General features: G+C 40.9%; 2 protein-coding genes and 1 long non-coding RNA gene across 11 annotated transcripts in view; 1 reads left to right on the top strand and 2 right to left on the bottom strand.

Moving 5' to 3' along the window:
* DNAI3 (dynein axonemal intermediate chain 3) overlaps nucleotides 1–11,202 on the top strand; it is a 31,354-nt gene extending 20,152 nt beyond the window's left edge. For all 5 annotated transcript variants that reach the window (XM_041127733.1, XM_041127734.1, XM_041127732.1 and 2 more), the window contains 10 exons: nucleotides 2,339–2,412; nucleotides 3,838–3,985; nucleotides 4,741–4,828; nucleotides 5,824–5,954; nucleotides 6,786–6,849; nucleotides 7,271–7,401; nucleotides 8,087–8,291; nucleotides 8,709–8,800; nucleotides 10,244–10,377; nucleotides 10,949–11,202. In XM_041127733.1, coding sequence (XP_040983667.1) covers nucleotides 2,339–2,412; nucleotides 3,838–3,985; nucleotides 4,741–4,828; nucleotides 5,824–5,954; nucleotides 6,786–6,849; nucleotides 7,271–7,401; nucleotides 8,087–8,291; nucleotides 8,709–8,800; nucleotides 10,244–10,377; nucleotides 10,949–10,955 — 1,074 coding nt within the window. In that variant the 3' untranslated portion in view covers nucleotides 10,956–11,202. The remainder of the gene's footprint in view (nucleotides 1–2,338; nucleotides 2,413–3,837; nucleotides 3,986–4,740; nucleotides 4,829–5,823; nucleotides 5,955–6,785; nucleotides 6,850–7,270; nucleotides 7,402–8,086; nucleotides 8,292–8,708; nucleotides 8,801–10,243; nucleotides 10,378–10,948) is intronic.
* LOC121233695 lies at nucleotides 970–14,470 on the bottom strand. 3 transcript variants are annotated; one of them, XR_005933668.1, is made up of 4 exons: nucleotides 13,407–14,470; nucleotides 13,201–13,330; nucleotides 3,178–3,273; nucleotides 970–1,588 (listed from the first exon to the last, which is right to left on the bottom strand). It is a non-coding gene; the product is annotated as an uncharacterized LOC121233695 (long non-coding RNA). The 3 variants fall into 3 exon arrangements; XR_005933669.1 differs by lacking the exon at nucleotides 970–1,588 and having other exon boundaries at nucleotides 3,120–3,273; nucleotides 13,407–13,609; nucleotides 13,690–14,470; XR_005933667.1 differs by lacking the exon at nucleotides 970–1,588 and having other exon boundaries at nucleotides 3,120–3,273.
* A 2,160-nt stretch (nucleotides 14,471–16,630) lies between these two features.
* The window catches only part of SYDE2 (synapse defective Rho GTPase homolog 2), a 50,456-nt gene continuing 45,095 nt past the window's right edge, over nucleotides 16,631–21,991 (bottom strand). For 2 of the 3 annotated variants that reach the window (XM_030031733.1, XM_030031732.2), the window contains exon 7: nucleotides 16,631–19,125. In XM_030031733.1, the coding sequence (XP_029887593.1) occupies nucleotides 18,623–19,125 (503 nt within the window). In that variant the 3' untranslated portion in view covers nucleotides 16,631–18,622. Of the gene's footprint in view, nucleotides 19,126–19,718; nucleotides 19,778–21,991 lie in introns of all 3 variants that reach the window. The other variant, XM_030031735.2, reaches the window with a different exon arrangement.

The raw sequence follows: 21,991 nt of genomic DNA, 5'->3' as shown, positions 1-21,991 counted from the left end.
AAAATCAAATGAAGGTCAAGAGGAAGAAAAACTGAGCTCTTTGGAAGGTTTATACAAATTAATCATAGCATCATAGATTGGTTTGGCTTGGAAGGGACCTTAAAGATCATCTAGTTCCAAACCCCCTGCCACAGGCAGGGACACCTTCCACTAGACCAGGTTGCTCAAAGCCCCATCCAACCTGGCCTTGGATGCTTCCAGGGATGGGGCATCCACAAGTTCTCTGGGCAACCTGTTCTAGTGCCTCATCACCCTCACAGCAGAGACTTTTTTCCTAATATCTAATCTAAATCTACCCTCTTTCAGTTTAAAACCATTACCCCTCTTCCTATCACTACGCTTCCTGTTAAAGAGTCCATTGCCATCTTTTCTGTAGGCCCCCTTTAGGTACCGGAAGGCTGCTATAAGGTCTCCCTGGAGCCTTCTCTTCTCCAGGCTGAACAACCTCAACTCTCTCAGCCTGTCCTCATAGGAAAGGTGCTCCAGCCCCCTGATCATCTTTGTGGCCCTCCTCTGGACCTGCTCGAGCAGATCCATGTCTGTCTTAAGCTGGGGGCCCCAGAGCTGAACACAGTACTCCAGGTGGGGTCTCACAAGAGCAGAGTAGAAGAGAATCATCTCCCTCAACCTGCTAGCCACACTTCTTTTGATGCAACCTGGAATGCAATTGGCTTTCTGGGCTGCGAGTGCACATTGCTGGCTCATATTCAGGTTTTCATCCACTAATACCCCCAGGTCCTTCTCCACAGGGCTGCTCTCAATCCACTCATCACCCAGCCTCTATGTGTGCTTGGGATTGCCCCGACCCATGTGCAGGACCTTATACTTGGCCTTGTTGAACTTCATTCGCATGGGCCCACCTCTCAAGCCCGTCAAGGTCCCTCTGGATGGCATCCCTTCCCTCCAACGTGTCGACCGCACCACACAGCTTGGTGTCGTTAGCAAACTCGGTGGGGGTGCACTCAATCCCACTGTCCATGTTGCCAACAAAGATGTTAAAGAGTGCCAGTCCCAATACTGACCCGTGAGGAACTTCATACATACAGCAGTCCTTAGCAACATTACCAGAAAAGTGAGGAAAAGGGTGCACATATATCACAAAAAGAAAGCTGATACAACTGTTCATTATTAAATTATGCTACAGTAGTACCCATGGATACTAATTTGTACCAATGTAAAACATGAAGAAAGCGATTGGATAGCAGAATGCTGTTGTGGCCTTTGTTGTCTGGGTGAGGTTTTTTCAACCAAGGTTTAGGCTCAGAAAGCTGTTTTCATGTTTATCTGGGATAACAGATACAGGAAACCCATGCTTGGTAAATAACACTGACAAAGGAATCATTTTGTCAATATTTAGCAACATACTGGGACATACTTTTTATTATATAAACATGGAATGTGTGTTGGCCTTTGCACAGCATTGCAGTTTTTATGGCACAGTTTCTAAAATCAGCAGTTTATTATTACATATCAATGAAAAAGTATTCAAAGTTATATCCAGAACCTAATTCAGCTTTGCACGGTTTTGAGAATACTATTTTGACTCCAGGTAGGCAACTCATGAATGAAAATACGAGTAGGATTTGGCCTAAAAAAAAAAAAAGTATAGCTGAAACTTTGCCATGTGGTTGATAAGTACAGTTTTAGCCAGAGTATATATGTTTTGCATATACCGGAAATTATATTTCATCAGGGCATAGCCTATAATCACTTGTTCCACCACCACCACCACCCCCGATACCTTTCCTTTATTTTTCTGAATAAATTAAAATAAATTTGGTATAAAACAATGAATACTTGGTAAATGATAAGTACTATAAAACCTGCAGAACCCCACCATACACAAACTAAACTGTTAATAATTAATATTTGAAGGCACCACTACCATCCCACAGTGTGGTCTAGCCAAGATAATTTCAGAGATATGACCCATGGTGTAAACCTGTCAAAGAGATATCACTCCCACTCCACTTAACGGTTCAAGATAAATTTCTCAATGATTTGCTCTTTGATTAAGCTGGATTAAAAAAAGTTAAACATGGCAACCTAAGGAGGGCCTGACTTGCAGTGGTGCCAGCAAGTATTTATCCTGCTGACTTAATTCAGAATTTTAGGTGTTTAGCAGGCAAAGCTGGTATCAGCTCACTTGAACTACATTTGTAAAATAGCTTGACTTTATAACTACAAGTTAATAAGTCCTGATTTTCAAACCTTACCTAAGCAGAAACGGTGACTTAATTTCTAGAAGCCCATTTTATGTGTTGAAGTACTTAGCAGAGTATAATTTTTGTCTCTCATTATTTTCTCCCCATGTAATTATTATTACTGTTATTTTTAGGACAACCAAATGGCTGCTACTTTTGATAAGAGAGCTGAAACTCGCGTGCATCTTGTAACCTGCTCCCCTGATTGGTATATACAATACATACTCTACAAGACATCTTCCAGTTTCCTTTGGAAAGCTTTATGGAGCATACTCCATGATTTAACTAGCACACTTCTGGATTCCTATCAGCCTATCCTGAATAGCTGAAATTCTGTATGCAGAAGACAAGCACATCAAGTTCTTGGCCAGTTAAGCCCTTTACAGTAATGGCATTAAGGGTTCATTAACTGAAAAACCTCACACATATACGTTTATATTCTGTGTATACCTTAAGAAGAGTGTTGATCACACATGCATTGGCCTGGAGAACAACATTCCCACAATTACATTGATTATGTGACTTGCACAAAAAGCTGTTAAAGATTTTGAGGCCATAGAAATACTCTAAACTACACTTAAACTTGTATACTAGCTGGGCAAAATTATTCTGTGTGAATCTCCCGTTTTGTGGACTTAATAGTCATGATGGTTATGACCAAATATTATCCCATGTGAAAGACTGGCAAGGGGGCAGAATGCAAAAAGTGGAAATAAGTGTTTAGCTTTCATGATGGCAAAAGGCTTAAGGCTTCAAGGCTGCATGGCTGGGTTCAATCATATATTTGCTAGTTACATCAAAAGGAGGGTTGGAGAGAGCAAAATTTTGTCGTGATACGGAGTCATTTTCCCTAATCAAATATAGAGAAGACTTCAAAGAATTAAGTTAGAAGAATGATTGCAAATACAGTTGTTAATAAGTTTGCAGTGTAATGCAAGTAATGCACATGGAAGAAATAATTTAAACTACTCACACACCAGGGCTCCAAATCAAAAGTATTCACATAAAGTAAAGAGCAGGGAAGTCACTGTAATGTCATCCTTGAAGAGCACAGGTCCCTGAGCAACTCCTGTTAGAAAAGGGGAAGAGATATCAGCAATGAGGAAAATTATCATTGTCTCTAGCAAATCTGTGAATGAAAGTCCAGAGTAGAGCAGCAGGAACAATCAGAAGGCTGAAAACTCCAATGAGATGACAGATTCAAGTGAGTGGGACAATTTGCCTTGAATGTCAGCAAATAAATTGGTACACACAAGAATTGGGAACGAGGTTCTATTTGGATTACTAAGATCACCCGCTACAGAATTCTGTCCAGTTCTCTCAGCCTCCAGAAACTTCACCCAGGTAGTGCCAGTAACTTTACCCAGTAACTCCCCATAAGCAAGCTGTATAAGTGCTATCTAGCTGCTTTGGTATAGTGAACAACTGATGAAATGGTGAATAAAGGAATATATGCCATCATTTACAAAAGCAGCAATTAAGTATTCAGCATTTGTCTGATTTTCAGAGTCTCTATTGCTACATAAAGTTTGGAGATGAAAGGCTAAAAAAAGGCAACTTTAAAATGTGTGTGGAAAACAGCATCTGACTTTGAAACAAAAACAAGGAATAACATTATACAATCATTTTGCAGCTCAGTATTATTTTGGAATATTCCAGCCACCAAACTTCCTGAACAACTTTCGTCTGATAAAGTAAGAGAGGGGGAAATTTTTTATATGCCCCCTGATGTTCCAGATACTTTTAAGCATCTAGATCTCTGCTGGAAACCTCTCGTAAAGGTACTGTACACAAATATATAACAGAAGGATCAAGCCAAACTGTAGATAAGGCCAGAACTCCATAGGAATGTATTCTTTTGCTTCCCAACTCTAATTTTTCCAGCAAATTGTGACTTCCCTGTGAACTTCGTTCTGACTTTGAAATGAAAGACTTCAACATTCCTCTGAAACTTCAGTAAAATGCATTTTGAAAAGCTTACTCACAAGAAACAGCACGACTGCCTCTTAAAAACTGCAGTAGGTGCAAAAGTAGTTATATTAATAGTGTAAGTTCCTGTCAGCCTTTTCAACTGCTGTGCTATCTCAGTGGGTCCCAAACTGTGAAACATGGCCATGGTCAGCAGAACCATAATTACTGGCAACCCAGCAGTCAGTCTGATTAAAATGGTCATAGCAGTTTGTGAAAAAAGTGAGGCTGAAAATAATCTGGGGTGGGGGGAGGGGTAATTTTGGACCTGCTGATCTGTGCTGCTCAGAATAGCTGTAGCTGGTACAGTTGTTGAACAAGCGTGACCACTAGAGCTGTTTTTTTTGCTAGAAATATGGCAAAATCCTTACAGGGAAAGGATAACACAAGAGAAACCACAGGTTTGCATTTCCTCTGTGCTTGCACATGAGGCAGCAAATACTCTTCATGGAGTATTACAAACACACTGCAAACTGAAAAGACCTGTTCCATTACAGCAGAAAGTCATTTAGCCTTGTACCTTGAAGATCTGACAAAATGAGTTACCAAATGCATTTTTTCTGAACAGATAAACTTGTGCGAAAGTGATATCAACACAGAGTATGGACCCGTCAGAATTAGTTTAAGGGAACTGCATTATCATTACAAAACCTCAGGTAATATTTTTATTACACCTTATTGGGGAAAGTGTTTTTAATAAGCTTATATTTCAGTATATACATAATGAAAGCTGAGCAACAAAACGTTGTATAGCTAAATGCATCTGGGGAAAAAGGTTTCTTAAATATACTGGTATTCAAAGTGTGACATACATGCATTGACTACAAAGATACGTACATGTATTGAATACAAAAAGAGCAGTTCTGTATCCACAGTAACTGCCAGGTTTCACTTAATAGCCCATGCAAGTCCCCCACCCAGTCTCTTTATCCCTGAAACAATATGTCCTTTTCAGCCCTTACAGAATACTATTTTTAGCAAAATAATCCTGGAGTAACAGTATATGTTGTAGGTATTTCTGTAGTGCTTTGGATAACGGTGTCACTCTTCACTACAGAGCGTGAAGTTAGCACTTCACATTCCATAGTAGATCAGTTCTTATTATGGTACTTTGTGGTAGGGACACACTACTAATCCCTCTGTAAAGCTGGCAAGCTGACACACAGGTAGCGCAAGAGTTGGACTACCTGAGAGAGTGACTGCAAACCATGCCAGAAAATGCCTTTCAGGCAATTGAGCCGCTGTGGCATAGCTGCTCTGGTGCATGCTGTCACAGCACAGACTGCAGGAGACAGGTTGTGCCGTTCCATGGAGCAGAAACGTTAGCTCCTGGTTGCAGCAGCTAAGGGGGATGTGTAAGGGCAGTTCCCACGGAGACACTGATGCTCTGTAAAACTGATGAAGAACAGAATGGTGCTACCCTAAGTAGCTGTCAGGGTATGGGAAGCACTGACTTCAGAGCAGCTGCAGCAATAGGGAGATTCCACCAGGAAACAGTTAGCCTACAGAACTGCTGCTTTACTTGGCAGTCTTTCTTCGGTCTCCTCTTGAAATTCCCCTTATCTATGAACTACCTTTATAAGACAAAGGATTTGCTTGGTCTGATAAATTCCAGTGTATAATGAATAGATGTATCCATATTGCTTCCCAGAGAAGGTGCAATCTCTGAACACACTAGAAGTACCCACCAAAGAGAGCCCATATACAGAGATGGGTACTTCTTCAAGCAAAAATCTGAAAGTCCTACAGAATATCTCCACCGACTTTTTTGTTGGAACTGAAGTAAGTAGAAATAAGAGATTACTAATGAAAATGTTAATCCAAGATATCCAAAAAACTGAACAATTAAATGAAAGAGTTTTCACAAACGTATGGACTTGCATGTTTTCTTCAGGTGTTAACTAAAAGGATTTTTCTGGACATGCCACATTTTATTCCCATCTTAATGCATTTAGCTACATGCTTAAAATAATAAAACCCCAATATTTGGTAGACTATGAACCCTGACTTCAAGGGCAGAATTAGAAGACATTTCCAAAATATGCTGAACTTAACTACCTGCTATCAGGAACCAAACAGTATTTCCTTATTCCAGAACCCATAAGATCAGTAGTATTTTTTTTGAGTTTCTGCAAACGTCAGGTGAAAATGTTTATACCAGTTTCCCCCACAACTTATTTCTACTTTAGGAATTCCCACCTATTCATAGCCCTCTACCTACCCCATGTATCTAATATTCCCAAATCTTTCCCAGTTTTGAGTTCATATGGAAATGAAAATTTGGCTTCTAGCCACCTTTTTGCTTCCAGTCACACTTTCCCAAAATAGTGGAGCAAAGCATGAACTGTAAAAACCAAGCACGTCATTCTGCAGGAAGGACTGCCTACATACATCATGGTAAGTAAAGCAGTTTTGGCAATACGTAACTAAAAAATGGTGATCCAAAATTTTAGTGGTTTTTTTCAGTCATTGGCTGCAAATTTAGGTTTTAATTTACTCAGAACATATTTAATGATGGTTATTATTAAGCAGTCACAGCTTAAAAACAAGTCACTTTGATATAAACCACCAAGCTCTAACGTTAGCATTTACTTGATTTTTCTGGCATCGCAGGATGCAGAAATCGTTTATTCTGACTGGAAAATGGAAATTGATAGTGACTCAGCAAAACCAGTTAGTAAGTTCAAGTTTCTCAATATCTGTTTAAACCTTAATATATCGCTAACTTTAAAATATTTGCACCTATACTCTGTCTTTTTAAGGTTCTTGCTCATCTGCTATAGTAGTCTCTCTCACTGATGACACTAGGATTTAGCAGTACACCCTCAAAAGTGCAAGCAGTTTAGCTGTCATGACAGAATAGCAAAAACCCTCTCCAGTATCACAGGTGCATCACTATGTCCCTAATTGGCACAAATCATGGAAGTAACTAGATTTGCAGCAATTCCGATTCCTATACCATGTGAGCAAAAAAATGAGGCCTATATCTTTGAAGCCTGTGCTGGATCCTGCACTCTTGTTTCCCTTCGCGTAACTCCCATTGTGAGGACTATCACTAATGCACTAGTTACAAGTAACTGCCTTTTTCATTCCATTAGTTCAGAAGCACACACAGAAAGACACCATCCACACGGAAACTATCAACACTCTCCAGAGATCTCCATTTTTTAAAGACATCATTCTAAGTGTCGGAGGCCGGAATTTTGCTATTTGGAAAGAAGGCGTTACAGTAAGTTACTTTAACACAGCTGTAACATAATTGATAGATATCCAAGACAGAACTACAACAGCCTCAGAATCTGTATTTTCAGAAATGTTTGTAAGTCACAAAGCTTCATAGTTTAGAAATAAATTGGGTATAAGAAGAGCTTTTCCTTTGTCTTCACATCAGAAAACTATTTTAGAAATAGCTTTGTAAACTTGCCTTTTACAGAAAAAAAAGAATGAAGTGACCTTCTTCAATTCCAACCTTGTAAACACTGTAGCTTCTCAAGAAATTATTTCTGCTGCTAGGGAAACCAGAGAATAAAGGCAATGTGTGCTAAACAGGTCTGAAGAACTCATATTGAGGATGCAGTCTTTTCATCATCTGAAGACAAAGAAATGTGGGTTTTTTTACAGTTCCTCTCATGTAGGAATCCAGGTTAGCTGCACCTGGCAAAATCTCAAGACCACAGGTTTTAAGAGCAGATAGACAGATTACCTTAATAGACTGGAAGTGAGATACCAGGTTTTTTACTTCCCCACAATTCTACTCTATCTGCAGAAGGTGATACTAATTTTGCCATTGATATAATTTTTGTAATAGGATCATTTCAATTGTGAATGTTCTTAAATGATAGATTTGAAGCAGTGAATGGATAGTACTGTTTGATTGTTGGGTCTATCTGTTATTTGTTTTCAAACAAATTAAGAATGGACCAATCCTTCAGTCAAGCTGCTCTGCAGGAAGAAACACTGCGGGACACTGGTCCTTAACAAGACCAGGAGTTTTCTTCATTGGCAGAGACGATGGAAATATAGATATTTGGGACTTACTGAAGAAAACTCATGAGCCATCTCATTTCCAGAACATCTCCGAATCAATGATCACTTTCATCAGCCCCTGGACTGCCTCACGTATGTTGACAGTGATTGCACTTTACTGTGCCACCCTGTTTGCAAAATGCCCCATGACTCCAAGGCACACTAATCTTGTTATAGATGATCTTCTATAAGTACATACTTCCACTGATTTAACACTGTGCTGTATAAACACAAATGCATACATCAGTTCTAAGCGTACTACCACAGCATAAAGCAACTGAAAACATTTAATTTCATAAAAAAAAAAAAAAAAAAAAAAAAGAGTTTGAACTTTAAAGGAATTTTCATTTGTTAAGAAAATAAGAGAGCAGTAAGGCTGCCTTTTTGCTGCAGTGAGCAATAAACCAAGAAGACCAAAAAATGAACATTCTGTAGCTCCTGTTTGGGTGGAGGTATGTGTTACTGTTGGAATTTAGATTGCTTATATGTTTTTTGTCAAATATCTTTCAGCAAAGCAGCATTTTGTAGCTGTTTCTGATGATCTTGGAGTACTGCATGTTTTGGAAATCTGTCAGACACTAAGTCACCCTTCGAGGAATGAGGTCAGTAAGAATTTTTACTAATCTCTGTGACACTTTATCCTGAAAATTCCAACACAGAAACAGGCCTGCCTGGAAAAACTTGCCTTCAAATGGATGGCAATTAATTTGAGATCAGTATGGCCATATTCTCTAAAGATCACCTGGCTTTGGAGGTGCAAAGCTGGCTTTGCGCAGAGCTCAGATAGGAGGCACCTAAAGGAAACCTGGGTGACAGCTGGCAGAATTCCACTGCTCCAACCTGGCTACATGAAAACACAGTAAAGAGTTCATTTTTTGCCTCATGCATAAAATGACACCTGGTTTCACGCATTAAAGCAATGCTATATAGTGCATAGTAATGTAAATACACTGAGTTTCTTTCTTTACACCTTCTTGTCTGCATTTGCATCAATATTTTTCCTGTAAATTTGGTACTTTGATTTACACAGCTTAGTAGCTGGTTCTAGCTTAGTAGCTGGTTCTAGCTTAGTTAAAGCACATTTTGCAAACTGTTACTAACATTACCACTCATTCATTGTTTTTTTGAAATAAGGACTATCTGTACCAAAGGGCCATGGGAACAATGGAAACAGTTTTAATTTCTCTTTATTTCTACATCATTCTCAGTTTTCTTTTCCCCCACCTCCCAGCCAAAGATCAAGCTAGTGTTTTCATCTCATCCAGTCTGGCAGTCTTACCTGCTGCCTAGTCTGTTATTTTTACATTACAAAATATTCTTCCCATCCTATCCCAGTTTTAAGTTAAGTTTATGTATGCACTTAAACAGTTTATAAACATCCCATAATGGTTTGCTGTGTACAGAGCTACGGTATGTAGCAATATAACAACAGGTCAGCAGTCTCATTTTAGTAAAAGGAACTTCCCTGAAGCAAGGTAGGAGCTAAGTGCTATAACATAAGGAAACATATTGCTTCTGCCCAAATTACATGTGATTTGTGACTACACTATTTAGGGCACAGAATTATTAACCCAGGAGCAGTCACTAATACTTAGATTACATTCATCCTAACTCAAGTATTCACTGAAAAATACTAAGTTGTTGAAGAGACTAATGAAAACTAAAACACAGAATCCCAGATAAATGCATAGTGTAATACTGAAGTATGGTATTTTATGGTTTCTTTGTGCCTAAAGTTGGGTCAGTGAGGATTTGAACTGATTTAGTGAAATCACTAACCTAAAACTGGTTTAGTTATTTCAGTGCAGGTTCCTGAAGGATGACCTACTCGGAGTCAGTGTAATAAAAATTATTTAACCCCATGCGTATTTGTATCCAAAATCAATTGGTTTCAATCCACATGTGTATATTGTTTTGCTGAAAATTATTTGGATAGAGATATCTATATTCCCAATATAGATAAACTAATAATACCGTTCAGATCATCAGCAATAATTCTGCATCTTTGGGCACATAATGACCCTTGTTTGTCACTGTGTTAACAGCATGCTGATGTACTTGATTATTTGGAAAGAGAAGTCAAATATCTCAAGTATTGTGAACAAGAGTTTCAAGAGTATCAAGAGTTTCAAGCCAAAACAGAACTGAAATGGAGCTGGAGGCACAGAGGGAGAAAACGGTATGTTACACTTGGAATTAAGAAAACTTCCTCCGTTTCTTTGGATCTTTAAAATGCACCCGTTTTGCTAGGCAGGGTTTCCCATAGCATTTTCAAAAATCAGGATGGACGTAATCAGATTATCTTAGCAGATTCTTATTTCATATTTACAATTCTTAGGAGTGGAATAGATGGTCCTTGTTCATGTGAGTTCAGCTCTTGGTCAAGTGAAACTCCTGCAAAAGCATTAGAGCCTATGGACGTTCAACAACTGTGAATTTGCTTTTCTTTTTACATCAGTTGCTCCTTCACAAAGTTACATTTTGGCAACTTCCCTATAAACATTGCTCCTTCAAGTGAGGAGAGACTCCAGCCTTCCGTTCTTTTTTCACACAAGGATTTTGCCTATCCATTCTTTGGTAAATGGTTTAATAATATCAGGAAACGACAATCCAGTTAACGTAGGCCTAGGTGATGCCTATTTTCATTAATTTGTGATAGCACTGATACTATCCACTGGAAAACAATGGGGTCGCATACAGGTTTCAAAGCTTAACAGTGCATTATTGCCTGGTATGTGTTTTTCCTTCAGAGTATGACTACAGAAAACAAGAGATAGAGGAGCACGAAGAGATAGAAGAGCAAGAAAATACAGACTATACTGTGTTTCTGAATGTGGAGAAGCAGATGCTAATGGATTTAGGACTAGTAAAGGACAAGAAATACTCTCCTCATCAGATGCTTAGAGCCCATTATCACCTTTAAAACCAGCGAGGTTTTTTATTTCAGGACCTCTATTTCAGCAGAACATGTTTAGCTTCAGAAATAAAGCTTCTTGTAGTTAGAGATTATTGTTTCATGAACTTCATACATTTATTTACTCACAATGTGGTTAGAGAACAACTATTTTGGGCACACTTTCCCCACTATCTTTCATTAATACAGTTATAATGAATATTCCATCTGTTTAAATAATAGTTTTCAAAGTTCTGTGTCTGTCAGGACTCTATAAGCTGTAAAAATCTTAAACGCCACTCAGCCAGTCAAACCAATGTTCCAGTATTCACCCTTCCCATCTACATCCGCCTGCTCCCATGTGGTGGGTTGACCCTGGCTGGGTGCCAGGTGCCCACCAAAGCCGCTCTATCACTCCCCCTTCTTAGCTGGACAGGGGGGAGAAAATATAACAAAAGGCTCGTGGGTCAAGATAAGGACAGTTTAATAAAATGAAAGCAAAGGTCGCGCGCGAAAGCAAAGAAAAACAAATGATATTATTCTCTACTTCCCATCAGCAGGCGATGTCTGGCCACTTCCTGGGAAGCAGGGCTTCAGTACGTGTGGTGGTTGCTCCGGAAGACAAAAAATGCCTTCCCTTCCGCCTCCCTTTACTTAGCTTTTATATCTGAGCTGACGTCATATGGTATGGAATATCTGTTTGGTTAGTTTAGGTCAGCTGTCCTGGTTATGTCCCCTCCCAAGATCTTGCCCTGCCCCAACCTGCCATTGAGGGAGGGGGCAAAAATGTTGGGGAGACAGCCTTGATGCTGTGCCAGCGCTGCTCAGCAGTAGCCAAAACACTGGTGTGTTATCAACACCTCTCTAGCTACTAATGCAGAGCACAGTTCTATGAGGGCTGCTATGGGGACTATTAACTCCATCTCAGCCAGACCCAATACATCCCACCAGAGGGGAAGCCATTAAATCTAGTAGTTAGATTCACATAGGCCATCCAAATTCTGCTACTCAGCTCCAGCAAGCATCTCCTCCCTCATCCCCAAAGTATTCACCCCTCTTGAAAACAGTAGGTTTGGGGTTTTTCATTTTGTTTTTTTGAGATGTGCAGAACATTTCCTGTTCTGAAGGTATGGTGACAGAAAGCACACCAGAGCAGAGAACGCTCACCCAAGACTTGTGCAGCCCCACGTCCCCGAGCTGCCGTTGAAAGGAGAAGGGGAGGCATGCAGGTACACGGGTACCTCAGACGACCACAACAATCACAGTAACACAGGAGATGGAAGGAACAATTCCTCATGCAAAAGCTCCACTCTCACCTAAGGAATTTAAACATCAAAACCAGACCCTGAATTGCTCTTACAAATCAGTGAGCCACTGCAGCTCATAAAGCATAGGAACAAAGGTATTTTTTGCACTAAAGATGATTTCTTCATTAGCTAGCTTTACTCTACCCACTACAACTTCTACAACCAACTGTCTTCCAAAATAGCATGTGCAGTCACCTGGATTACAGCAGGGAAGACAGGAGGCCATCACTGCTACAAGAGGATCTATCCCAAGAAGATTGCTGCAACGCTCAAAAGGCATCATATAATGTTACTGCCTATGCAGTCAACATCAATGCTCCCTCAAAAATAGCAACCTGGTTCTGTTCCCTTAAATGCAGGCACAACAAATATTCACCATGCTATAAAGTCTTCTATCTATTACTTACTACACTTAAATGATAGGGGAGCCCCTTGCACCTCTGCTGAATCCATATGTTGATACACTAAGGGAGGACGATATAAATTACTAAACAAATTTCAGGGGCTGCTGAACCGAAAGTGTAGATCTGACCACACTATGCACAAACCCTTCAAACTTCGCAGGCTGAACCACTTTTACTTGCCATCATCAGATTAGAAAATGATTGTTACTTAAGCCTGGCAAATGCTTACAAACAGAAAACTAAAGCCATTAAAATACATTGTTCCCTTGAAGAAATCAGTATTATTTAGAACAGCTTTTACCAAGCACACTGTGGCTGTTGAGTGGGTGTATTTCTGTCAAAAGACAACTATTCTTGAGAGAGATTGAACAGTGTTACACAGAAGTTTTAATATTTACCAGCGTAAATGAGTAACAGCTCATGAATATTAATGTTCATCCTCCATCCACAGAGATGACTCTTTAAGCAGTGTTCTGCTGGTTGCTCGGTTTCAATAGCCTGGTCAGACACCACGTAACAGAGCAGAGCCTGTCAAGCAGAAATTAAATCTATTAGAGGACAGATTAAACTCTATACGGGTGAGTTCACTCTTTCCATGACTCACCAAACTGTTTGAGGGTCACAGACTCCTGTCAAACAAATGTCCATATGGTCACGGTAGACAATAAAGCACAAAAGACGACTGACACACGGGGGATTTGCAGAGAGGATCTTCGGCTGACAAGTGATAGCCGGCCCCAGTGCTCTGCTTCGTCAGAGTAAAGTGTAGCCAAATACGAAACAGGAGCAGTGTGAGCCTCCTGTGTCCTGAAATAAACATTGCAAATTGGTTTTAGGCAGTGTTAAAAAGATGCCCCTTCTTCTACAGCCAGGATCTCCCCATCAACTTTTACCACGTTGACTGGACTTTGGTCAGACTTGAGAGAGGTCTGGTGCCACTAGATAGAACTTGGTTTGAAAAATAGTCTTTTGTTTGTTAGTTTGAAGTTTAAATATTATATTAATATTCCTTGCCCCTCATATTAAACTACCTCTAAATTAAAACCAAGGAAAACTCAACAAGCACGTCCCTACCACCTGCAGCACAGTGTTTGCAGTCAGAGGTCAAACAGGAAGAGAACAGCTCCTCTGCTAAATCAATATTTAACTAACAGCCTGCTGCTCCACACAGATAATGTAGATATCCCACAACTGACTGATTAAAAAGCTCAGCTCTCTGTTATCAGGCCTGGACTTTGTTGGAACACCACCTCAGATCACCTTCCACAGATTTTTGATTAACAGGGCTGCAAACTACGTACACATTGAAGTCAACCATATGATCATGGCTTACCTGGAAAGCCCAACCATCTCCCCTCCACTGTAGCTCTGTCACTACAGCCCAGAAGAGGCAGAAGCCTCAACGTGAGCCTTGTTCCCCACCACAGAGGCACTCTTGAGAGTTTTGATTAAGAAAGTATTCCAGAAGACAGTCAGATTTCAGCTGGGTTTTCCTAACAGGACAAGGAGGCAGCGGATCAGGGCTCTGCTGATCAGCCCCCCTACATGCCCAGAGCAAAGTAGTCTGGGGAGCTGCAGGAATCCCCCAATGGAAGGGGAAGAGCCTTCCTGAGAGCCATTTTCCTCCTCAACTCTGTTCCCAAATAACACCAGAGGCATGAGATTATACATCCCATCACGATCTTTTATCCTCTCTAATGCAGTCCTAGACATTCAAATACCTGTAGGGTCGGCTTCGCATTACCTCATGGCAGACTGTTCCACAGGTTAATTTTGCCTAGGAAATTTTGTTGTTAAGACAAATTATAGGGTTTCCTACCTGGCTCTCAAAAAGTCAAACAGAATGAGAACAGTTAATTCATTGTGTAGGATAACATTTTAAAACAAATACATCATAGTTACACTAAAGTGTAACACCAGTCCTCCCACCACCCCAAATAACCATCTTTGAACTGTTGCTAGCTCCAGAATTTGAGATAAAGAATTCTTACATCAAAATACATTTTTACTGTTAAGAAAACCCTATACCTTGGGATGGGGAAGAAGGTGAAGGGGTTAAGATCTGGCAGCTGAAATACCAGATGTGTCTCTGGCTTATCAGATTTATAGATTTATTCTGCAAAAACCCTGAATATCTACTTCTGTTAGAGATGTTTCCCTCTATTTTTAGAACATGCCTGAATAGCTGCAGCTACACTTCTTGCCTGGTGCATTAATGAACATACACAGACGTTATGCATTTGGAAAAGACAGATCTAAAGATCTGAAGTTTCTGGGGATGTAGGTCCCCCGCAGCTTAAGCCAGCCCAAGGCCATGCTGCCGATCCCTCTACTCCACACAGCCCAGGCAGCACCTGGACAATCCTGTTTAAACAAACAGCGATGGATTAGAACTCTACAAATGGGCCTAGTTCATTCCTGAACCCACCTAAGTGTATCATGGCCTTAACACTGGGCAGCAAAGAGTTGCACAGACCTACCGATGCATTTCTGCTTTTCCCTGGGGACTACAAACTACGATTCTTGGTTGCTACCCAGCCCAGCACGCGGCCATCACTGCCCCATGCTTGGGTATAACAACCTGTATGCGATTTTGGTGCAAGTCTTGGAACTGTTTCTGTAAGAGCATCTGCATGCATGTTCTTTACCTGGGAAGCAGAGGTCACACCTGAAGGAAGTCCATACACTCCAAGGACACCTGCTTTCTGAACTCAACTGCAGGCTCTGCCCTCTGCTTTTAACCTCTGCCAGGAGCAGTAAGAGCCCCTGCAGAATAGGAACTGCTCCTGATGTCACACTGAGTTACACCAAGCAGACAACAACAAAGGTTAGTACAGTAGGAGAAGCTCCTGGCTGTGCCCACAGGGTTTGACAAGAGCTCTACCCTGCAAACCACACACAGCCCAATGTTGCTCTTTTGTATAAAAAATGTTCAATACTACTTTGGTAGAAGCACGTTGCTTTAATCTCCCAATTTAGTGTTTCTAGATTAGGGTAATTCCCACGCTAATGCTGTCTCTTAAGAATCTGTAACAATCATAAGCAGGATGCGCTTGACCAGATTATATAAATGATTATATGAAATATAATAATCTGTAAGTACATATAAGGGACAACATATAACAAAAATACCACTTGGGAAATGTCTCATTAAAAGAGGATTTCTCGTTGTTATAACTAGATTAACAGCAAATGTTTCATTTGAAAAATACCAATACTTTACTATATTTTAATTAGCTTATTAGAGTAACATTAATACAGTTTATCAAGTCATTAATTTCCCCTGTTGTAAGGTTAAAATATTAAAGTGCAGCACACCGCTGCACTGAGTTACAGAACCCTCCTGTAGAAAAAGCTTACACTTACTCAAAAGGTGCTCACTTACACCATCTAGATTATTATAAAAAATGCAAACTTAATATATCATTTATCAAATAACTTTAAATGCAAACATCTTTCAAGTAGTGCCAATACATCTACACACCCAGTGCAGAAGCCAGGTTATGTTCAAAAGCATCAGCATCCTGCAATAGAAGAAATGCTGCCACAACACTGGTTTGACAGCTTCCTAGAATATTATCCCTTTTGGATTTAAATTGAGTAGTGGTTTGGTGGGGTTTTTTTGTGTTTTGTTTTGGTTTTTGTTTTTTTTTTTTTTTTTTTTAATTATATAGCTGAAATGTTGGGTCAATCTAGAAATGACAACAGAACAAAAAATCTTCTGAAAAGCTAAATGTCTTTATGGAATTAATTCACATGTGCAGCCAGTGCAAATGGATGGCATCAGCTTAGACAGATTTAAATAATCACTAACTAGGCTTAGTCAAATTTTGTTCTTAATTCGAATTTTATTTAGAATTTAAATTTATAGTTTAAAAAGTATGCACATTCTGTAGGTATAAAAGTTTAAAAAAATACATCGATTTATTGATAAATGCTTCAGGTTAAATTTACATTTTCATACATTATCATTATATTGCAATAATTGTTTTGCATTTTTTAACACCTATAAAAAATAAATTAATGAGATTGGATAAACCATTTGAAACCATGCTAAAATAATTCCTTAGAAGAGAGGGGTGAAGTTTGTCATAGCAATTCTTAATTCCTTGCTACTGTAAATAAATAACTCTTCAATTAAGCAATATAAGGAAGTATGGGTTAGCAGAAAAGCACTTACCCACTGGCACAGGGTGAACGGAAAGCCATGGCAGGATGCCAACATTGTACCAAAAAGATGAAAAGAATTAAGTTCTACCCTGCCAGCTGACAGCAACTCAGTGTTTGACCTCTCAAAACACATAACCCTCTAGCCCCCACCTGCCCCAACCTCCCCTTCCTCACTGGGGGTGACCTGTGAAGGACAAGGAATGACACCGTATCTCCTTTTGGTTAGAGGGACTATCAAAACATCTGTATGCACTTTGGTAATGATTTTTAAACCAAGAATGTGTTTCTCATCACTTGCCATAAATTACTAATGATAAAAGATGACCCGAAAGGATGGAGGATAGCTGAATCTAATAGAGTCACAGTGAACTGCAATCCCACCCAAACTCCCCAGGAGTAACATCACTCAACCCATTCAACCCCAGGTAACAACTTAAGGTTTCCATTTTGGGGAAATTAATTTAACTAAAAGACTCAGAGAAAAAAGTAACTGCCTTTCTGCAGAATTTGAGTCTTGCATTGCTAGAGCCACAGCCCTTCAGAGAGGGCTCAAACACGTCTAACTATCAGCAGCCAGACCTTAATGGTACCTTAACGAAAAAGACATGAAACCAGAGAATAAAGAAGTATTGAAACGTCAAGAATAAAGTAATAAGTTACAAGGACAAACCAGAAGTATTTTCTTAAAAGTAAGTACCTTCCAGACCTTCTTTACAGATGAAAAAACATGGAGAGGAGGGGGGGAGAGAAAAAAAAAAAAAAGAAAGAAAAAAGATGGGGGTGGGTGGGGTGTGAGAGTGAGTTAATAGTCAACACCTGCAAACTGATGTCCCTGCAACACACAAGGTCATTTATATTAATCATTTACCCGGCCTTCCCTCTGGCCATGTTTCTGCGCATAAATCAAACGCAGTGTTACCCAAGGGGTAACGACATCCTGGCATCACTGAACACATCTTCCTAGAAATGGGTCCGTTTCATCATTCTGAGAGACCTCTCCTTTCCAAAGGTGGCTACAGACACATGCACATTTATACATAGATATATACAAACAAGGTTAGAAAAATATTTAATTTTTGCTTGTTTAAATAATTACTGAAAAGTGTTAATACAGGAATACATTAATATTTGTACAATTAAAACTTTATATATAAATATTTTTTTATATATATATATATATATAAAGCATTTTTCATAGCAGCCATCGCATATATAGAAAAACAAGTCTATCTGAAGTCCATGCTGCAAAACTCAGGCCAAGCAGCTTTCATCCTCTTCCAAGAGGAACATCTGTACCGGAGTCAGGATTTCAGGAACGAGGAGTTCTGCTGCCACTGACAGCAGAGATGTTGCTTTATCTTCTGTCAGCTACTGCCCAAACCACCTAAGTGCATAGTCTTTTTAGGGAGAAATGCCACTACGTGGAATCACCTCATGGTCTCTAAGCTTGTCTCCAGCACCCGCATCGGGCCAACACCTTCTTCTAACAAAAAGGCAGAAACGTAACGGAATGGCTTGAAATTTGTTAACGCAAGGTGGGCCGTGGCCTTACCCCAAGGCGTTCAGGGGCACCGTCACTCCTCACACGGCTGTGGGAAGCCCGACGAGAGGCATGGAGGCACAAGGAGGCGGCGGTGCGCAGGACAGGATTTAATAACTCATATTTAGTTTGTTTTTGTTGAGTTCCCTTTCCAGGTTTCCTATCAGAGTATCAATACTTTCCTGCAGGTCTTTGAGGTTTGCTCTGTGATCCACCGCGGAGTCTATTGCTTGCATTGTCAAATAGCTCTGAAACGTGTGCTCTCTGGGGATGGGCTGCGGGTATCTTACCGGGGCATCCAACTCCTCAGCTTTGCTGCTGTCATCCCCGCTCTCCGTATCTTCTGAAGGGACATCATCGTAGTCTGCTTCACTCAGGCAGTCTTTTGGGTTTAAGAAGTAGTTCTCCCCACAACTACTCCAGTCTCCAGCATAGCGGTTGCTCGACGGGCTGTCTAGACCTGCTGGCCTTGGTCTGAGTACCCCAGACATCTCAGTACCGCTCAGATTCAGCATCTGAGGTCTCTGCCTCTTGGGTCTCAGGTAATTCAGGGAGGATGGGTGCTCGGGAAATGCATTCAGATGTGCTGGCTCTTTGGCAGGCGAGTGATGTACTAGAAGAGAGGAGAAGTTAAACCAGTCAGGACTGAATCCATGCTGCAACAAGAGAAGTCTGTGACAGATGCCCACTGTCCTCCCTCGATGTCACACGCTAACAGCATGCATGAATACATGCAAGCTTACAGCCAGCACATTCCACTACTACATTTTCTGCCACTGTTTGATGTAAAATAATTAGGAAAAACTACTGTAAAAGCTCAGTTTTGAAGATCCATGCCAGATTCAAATTGCAACGGAGAAGCCTATCTAAAAATAGAAACTCCCAGAGCACCGATTAGATTCACTGCATGAGTTAAATCACCACCCGGCTCTGGGTCAAAGAAAAGCAAACAGCTCAGCTCACACGCTTCGTCCAGGCTAAAGGAGTAACAGAAAGCAGGCACAGCAAAAGAGGTTAAAACACAACAAAAATACCACCGCTGAGAAACACCTAGAGAAGCTGAAGACACACCAAGAGTTGAACTCTTGCGCTTCTCTTTTGCCCTAATGTTCTGCGCTATTAAAGAAGCTCATTTGCATTAATTTTTCTAAGCAGCCACAACCCCATGTCAGACGTACACTCAAACAGGTTTGATGGCAGTGTTACCTGAGCTCACGATTATACGGCATAAGTTACTAACAGTCTCCTCCACTGTTACCGGCTTCCTACAGTAAACAGCACAAATATTTTTACTGACCTGTGCCTATTAAGCATCTGAGCTGCAAAGCTTCTTTTGGTTTTATACAGACCATTACCTCTCATAATCAGCAGCGGAGACTTTCTATTCCCATTCACCATTGAAAACACGGCACACACAAACCCATGCAGTTCGCAATCTCACCCACCCCTCGTCAGACTCCTCACACACAAGCACAAAGGCTCAGACCCGAGATGTGCCCAATGCTTCTCTTTGTGGGTCCGCATTACAGGTCTCTCCAGGGGATTTTAGTCTTACTTTACATCTTGCACAGTTACATGCAATAACTATCACTGCTTTTCCCCCCGCTGCCCTTACTGTAACAAAAGCCCTTCTGTTTAGACTATGCTCCATTAAGACGAAGGGCCATGGGTTAACAATAACTTGCTGGTGTTACATGGTCTAACCGAACAAGGACTATTTGTTTTCGGTTGGAAAAATACGGAAATTGAAGTATTGCACAACATGTTGATTATCAAGCTGTCCCAATCGACAGAAGATTAAGTGTAAGGGACCAGATTGCAATCCTTCCGTCAGGTCCAACTGTTCTGTTTCCACTGTATGGTGTTTGCCTGCTCACATCTCTGCATTCGTGTTTTACCTCCCTTTTAGCACAATGTCCCGCACGGTTCTTGCAAGCCAAGGGACAGCATTCAGCCTTCTCTTCAAGGTGAAGGAAAACTCTACTTACCCTACTCCTGCCCCCTTTACAGCAATGCACACTCCTGCGGGCAGAGCTACATCCACCTGCTTTCGTTTCCCACAGCAGCCATGCCATAAGCCATCCCCAGGGCTTTGTGATTAGCTCCTGCACAGTGTTTGCTGCCCAAACAGCTCTTGGTCTCCCTCTTCCTCCACCCACGTTTCCCCACCTCTCCTGTGCAGGCTCACTGACCTGACTGAAAGCTTCTTTTCATTTTTGGTGGTCAGCAGCTTTGGGGCTGCCCAGCAGCAGCTGACAAGGGAGCAGAAGTGTCCTCAATCGCCTCAAGCCCATCATGAAGCTGTAGCATTTGTCAAACTAACTCTCCTCTTGCTCTTATTTTCTGGCAGAGAAGGTTTCTGTGAGGCTGCAGCAAGCAAAGCCAACAGCCAGCAGCTTCGCAGCAGTGTTGACCCAGCGTGTGGTCAGCATGTACTTGTTATAGCCGCAGGGTCAGCTGTCACAGGAGGTGACCCCAGGCCACGGCCACCATCAGGTCAGCAGAATATGGGAAAAATGTACAAAGAACTGCCATGTGCATCGTCCACAAGCAGCTCTTCAAGCTGCCCAGCCGGTGACATCCTCTCAGCACCTGCGCCTGAGCTGCTGGAAAGCAACTCACCCGCTCAGCTGAAAGTCAGGGCAGAGTGGCTAGCAATGTCTAATGCGAGCAAACTATTCTAAATCAGACTTAAGTGGGGGGAAAAAATTTGACAACACAACTGAGACTATATTTGTTAGGTTTTTTTTCTCTCCAGTACGTTAGTTGTCTACATTGACGTTTTTCCCCAAACTCATCTTTCCCATTGTTAAGAGATAAAGGCAGGCGCAGGGGCTCGCCGACTGCTCTAGCTGCCACAGCCCACACAGCAGCAACCCACCCTGATTCGCAGTGGCTCTCGCCAACAAGGTCTGTGGCAGTAGGAAGGAGCCTAGCGATACTCCCCGGGGCGGCAACTGTTGTAAGAGCAATGAAGAAGTAGCCCACGGTGGCTGAAATCACCGTCTTACCCAGAATATTCTTTATACTAATCAGTATCTGATATACCATAAGAAACATTTGAGGACTTGAAAGACCTCAGCGGGCTATTCACAAACCTGGCAATTACGCTGTGCTCATAAAAGAAGAGAGTTCACTGTAATCTCACTTGACGTTTGCTTCACTTGCCCTGATATGTCATAGTTTTATCCGAGAAATGATTAAGCCTTCCCCAAAAATTCTCTCTCTCATAATTAAAATAAAAAACAAAACAAAAAAGAGCCCCCCCAAAACCCACCTTAAAATTTAAAATAAATCTCTAGGTAAGAACCTAACAAGTATTACTGGCTAAGACTGTTTAAGATGACCTGCATAACAACAATACAGTGTAGATTCCTATACTTTTTTTGTAATCATAAAACCCCCTTTAATTAACAGCAAGATCATACATCATACACAGTTTGATTATGAACTACTAAGACGAAGACTACACATTCATG

The sequence above is a fragment of the Aquila chrysaetos genome, chromosome 12 (genome assembly GCF_900496995.4).
Source record: "Aquila chrysaetos chrysaetos chromosome 12, bAquChr1.4, whole genome shotgun sequence".
In the NCBI taxonomy this organism is placed as follows: domain Eukaryota; kingdom Metazoa; phylum Chordata; class Aves; order Accipitriformes; family Accipitridae; genus Aquila; species Aquila chrysaetos.
Note: the sequence above shows the minus strand (reverse complement) of the source record. Positions and strands in the feature narration are given on the sequence as shown.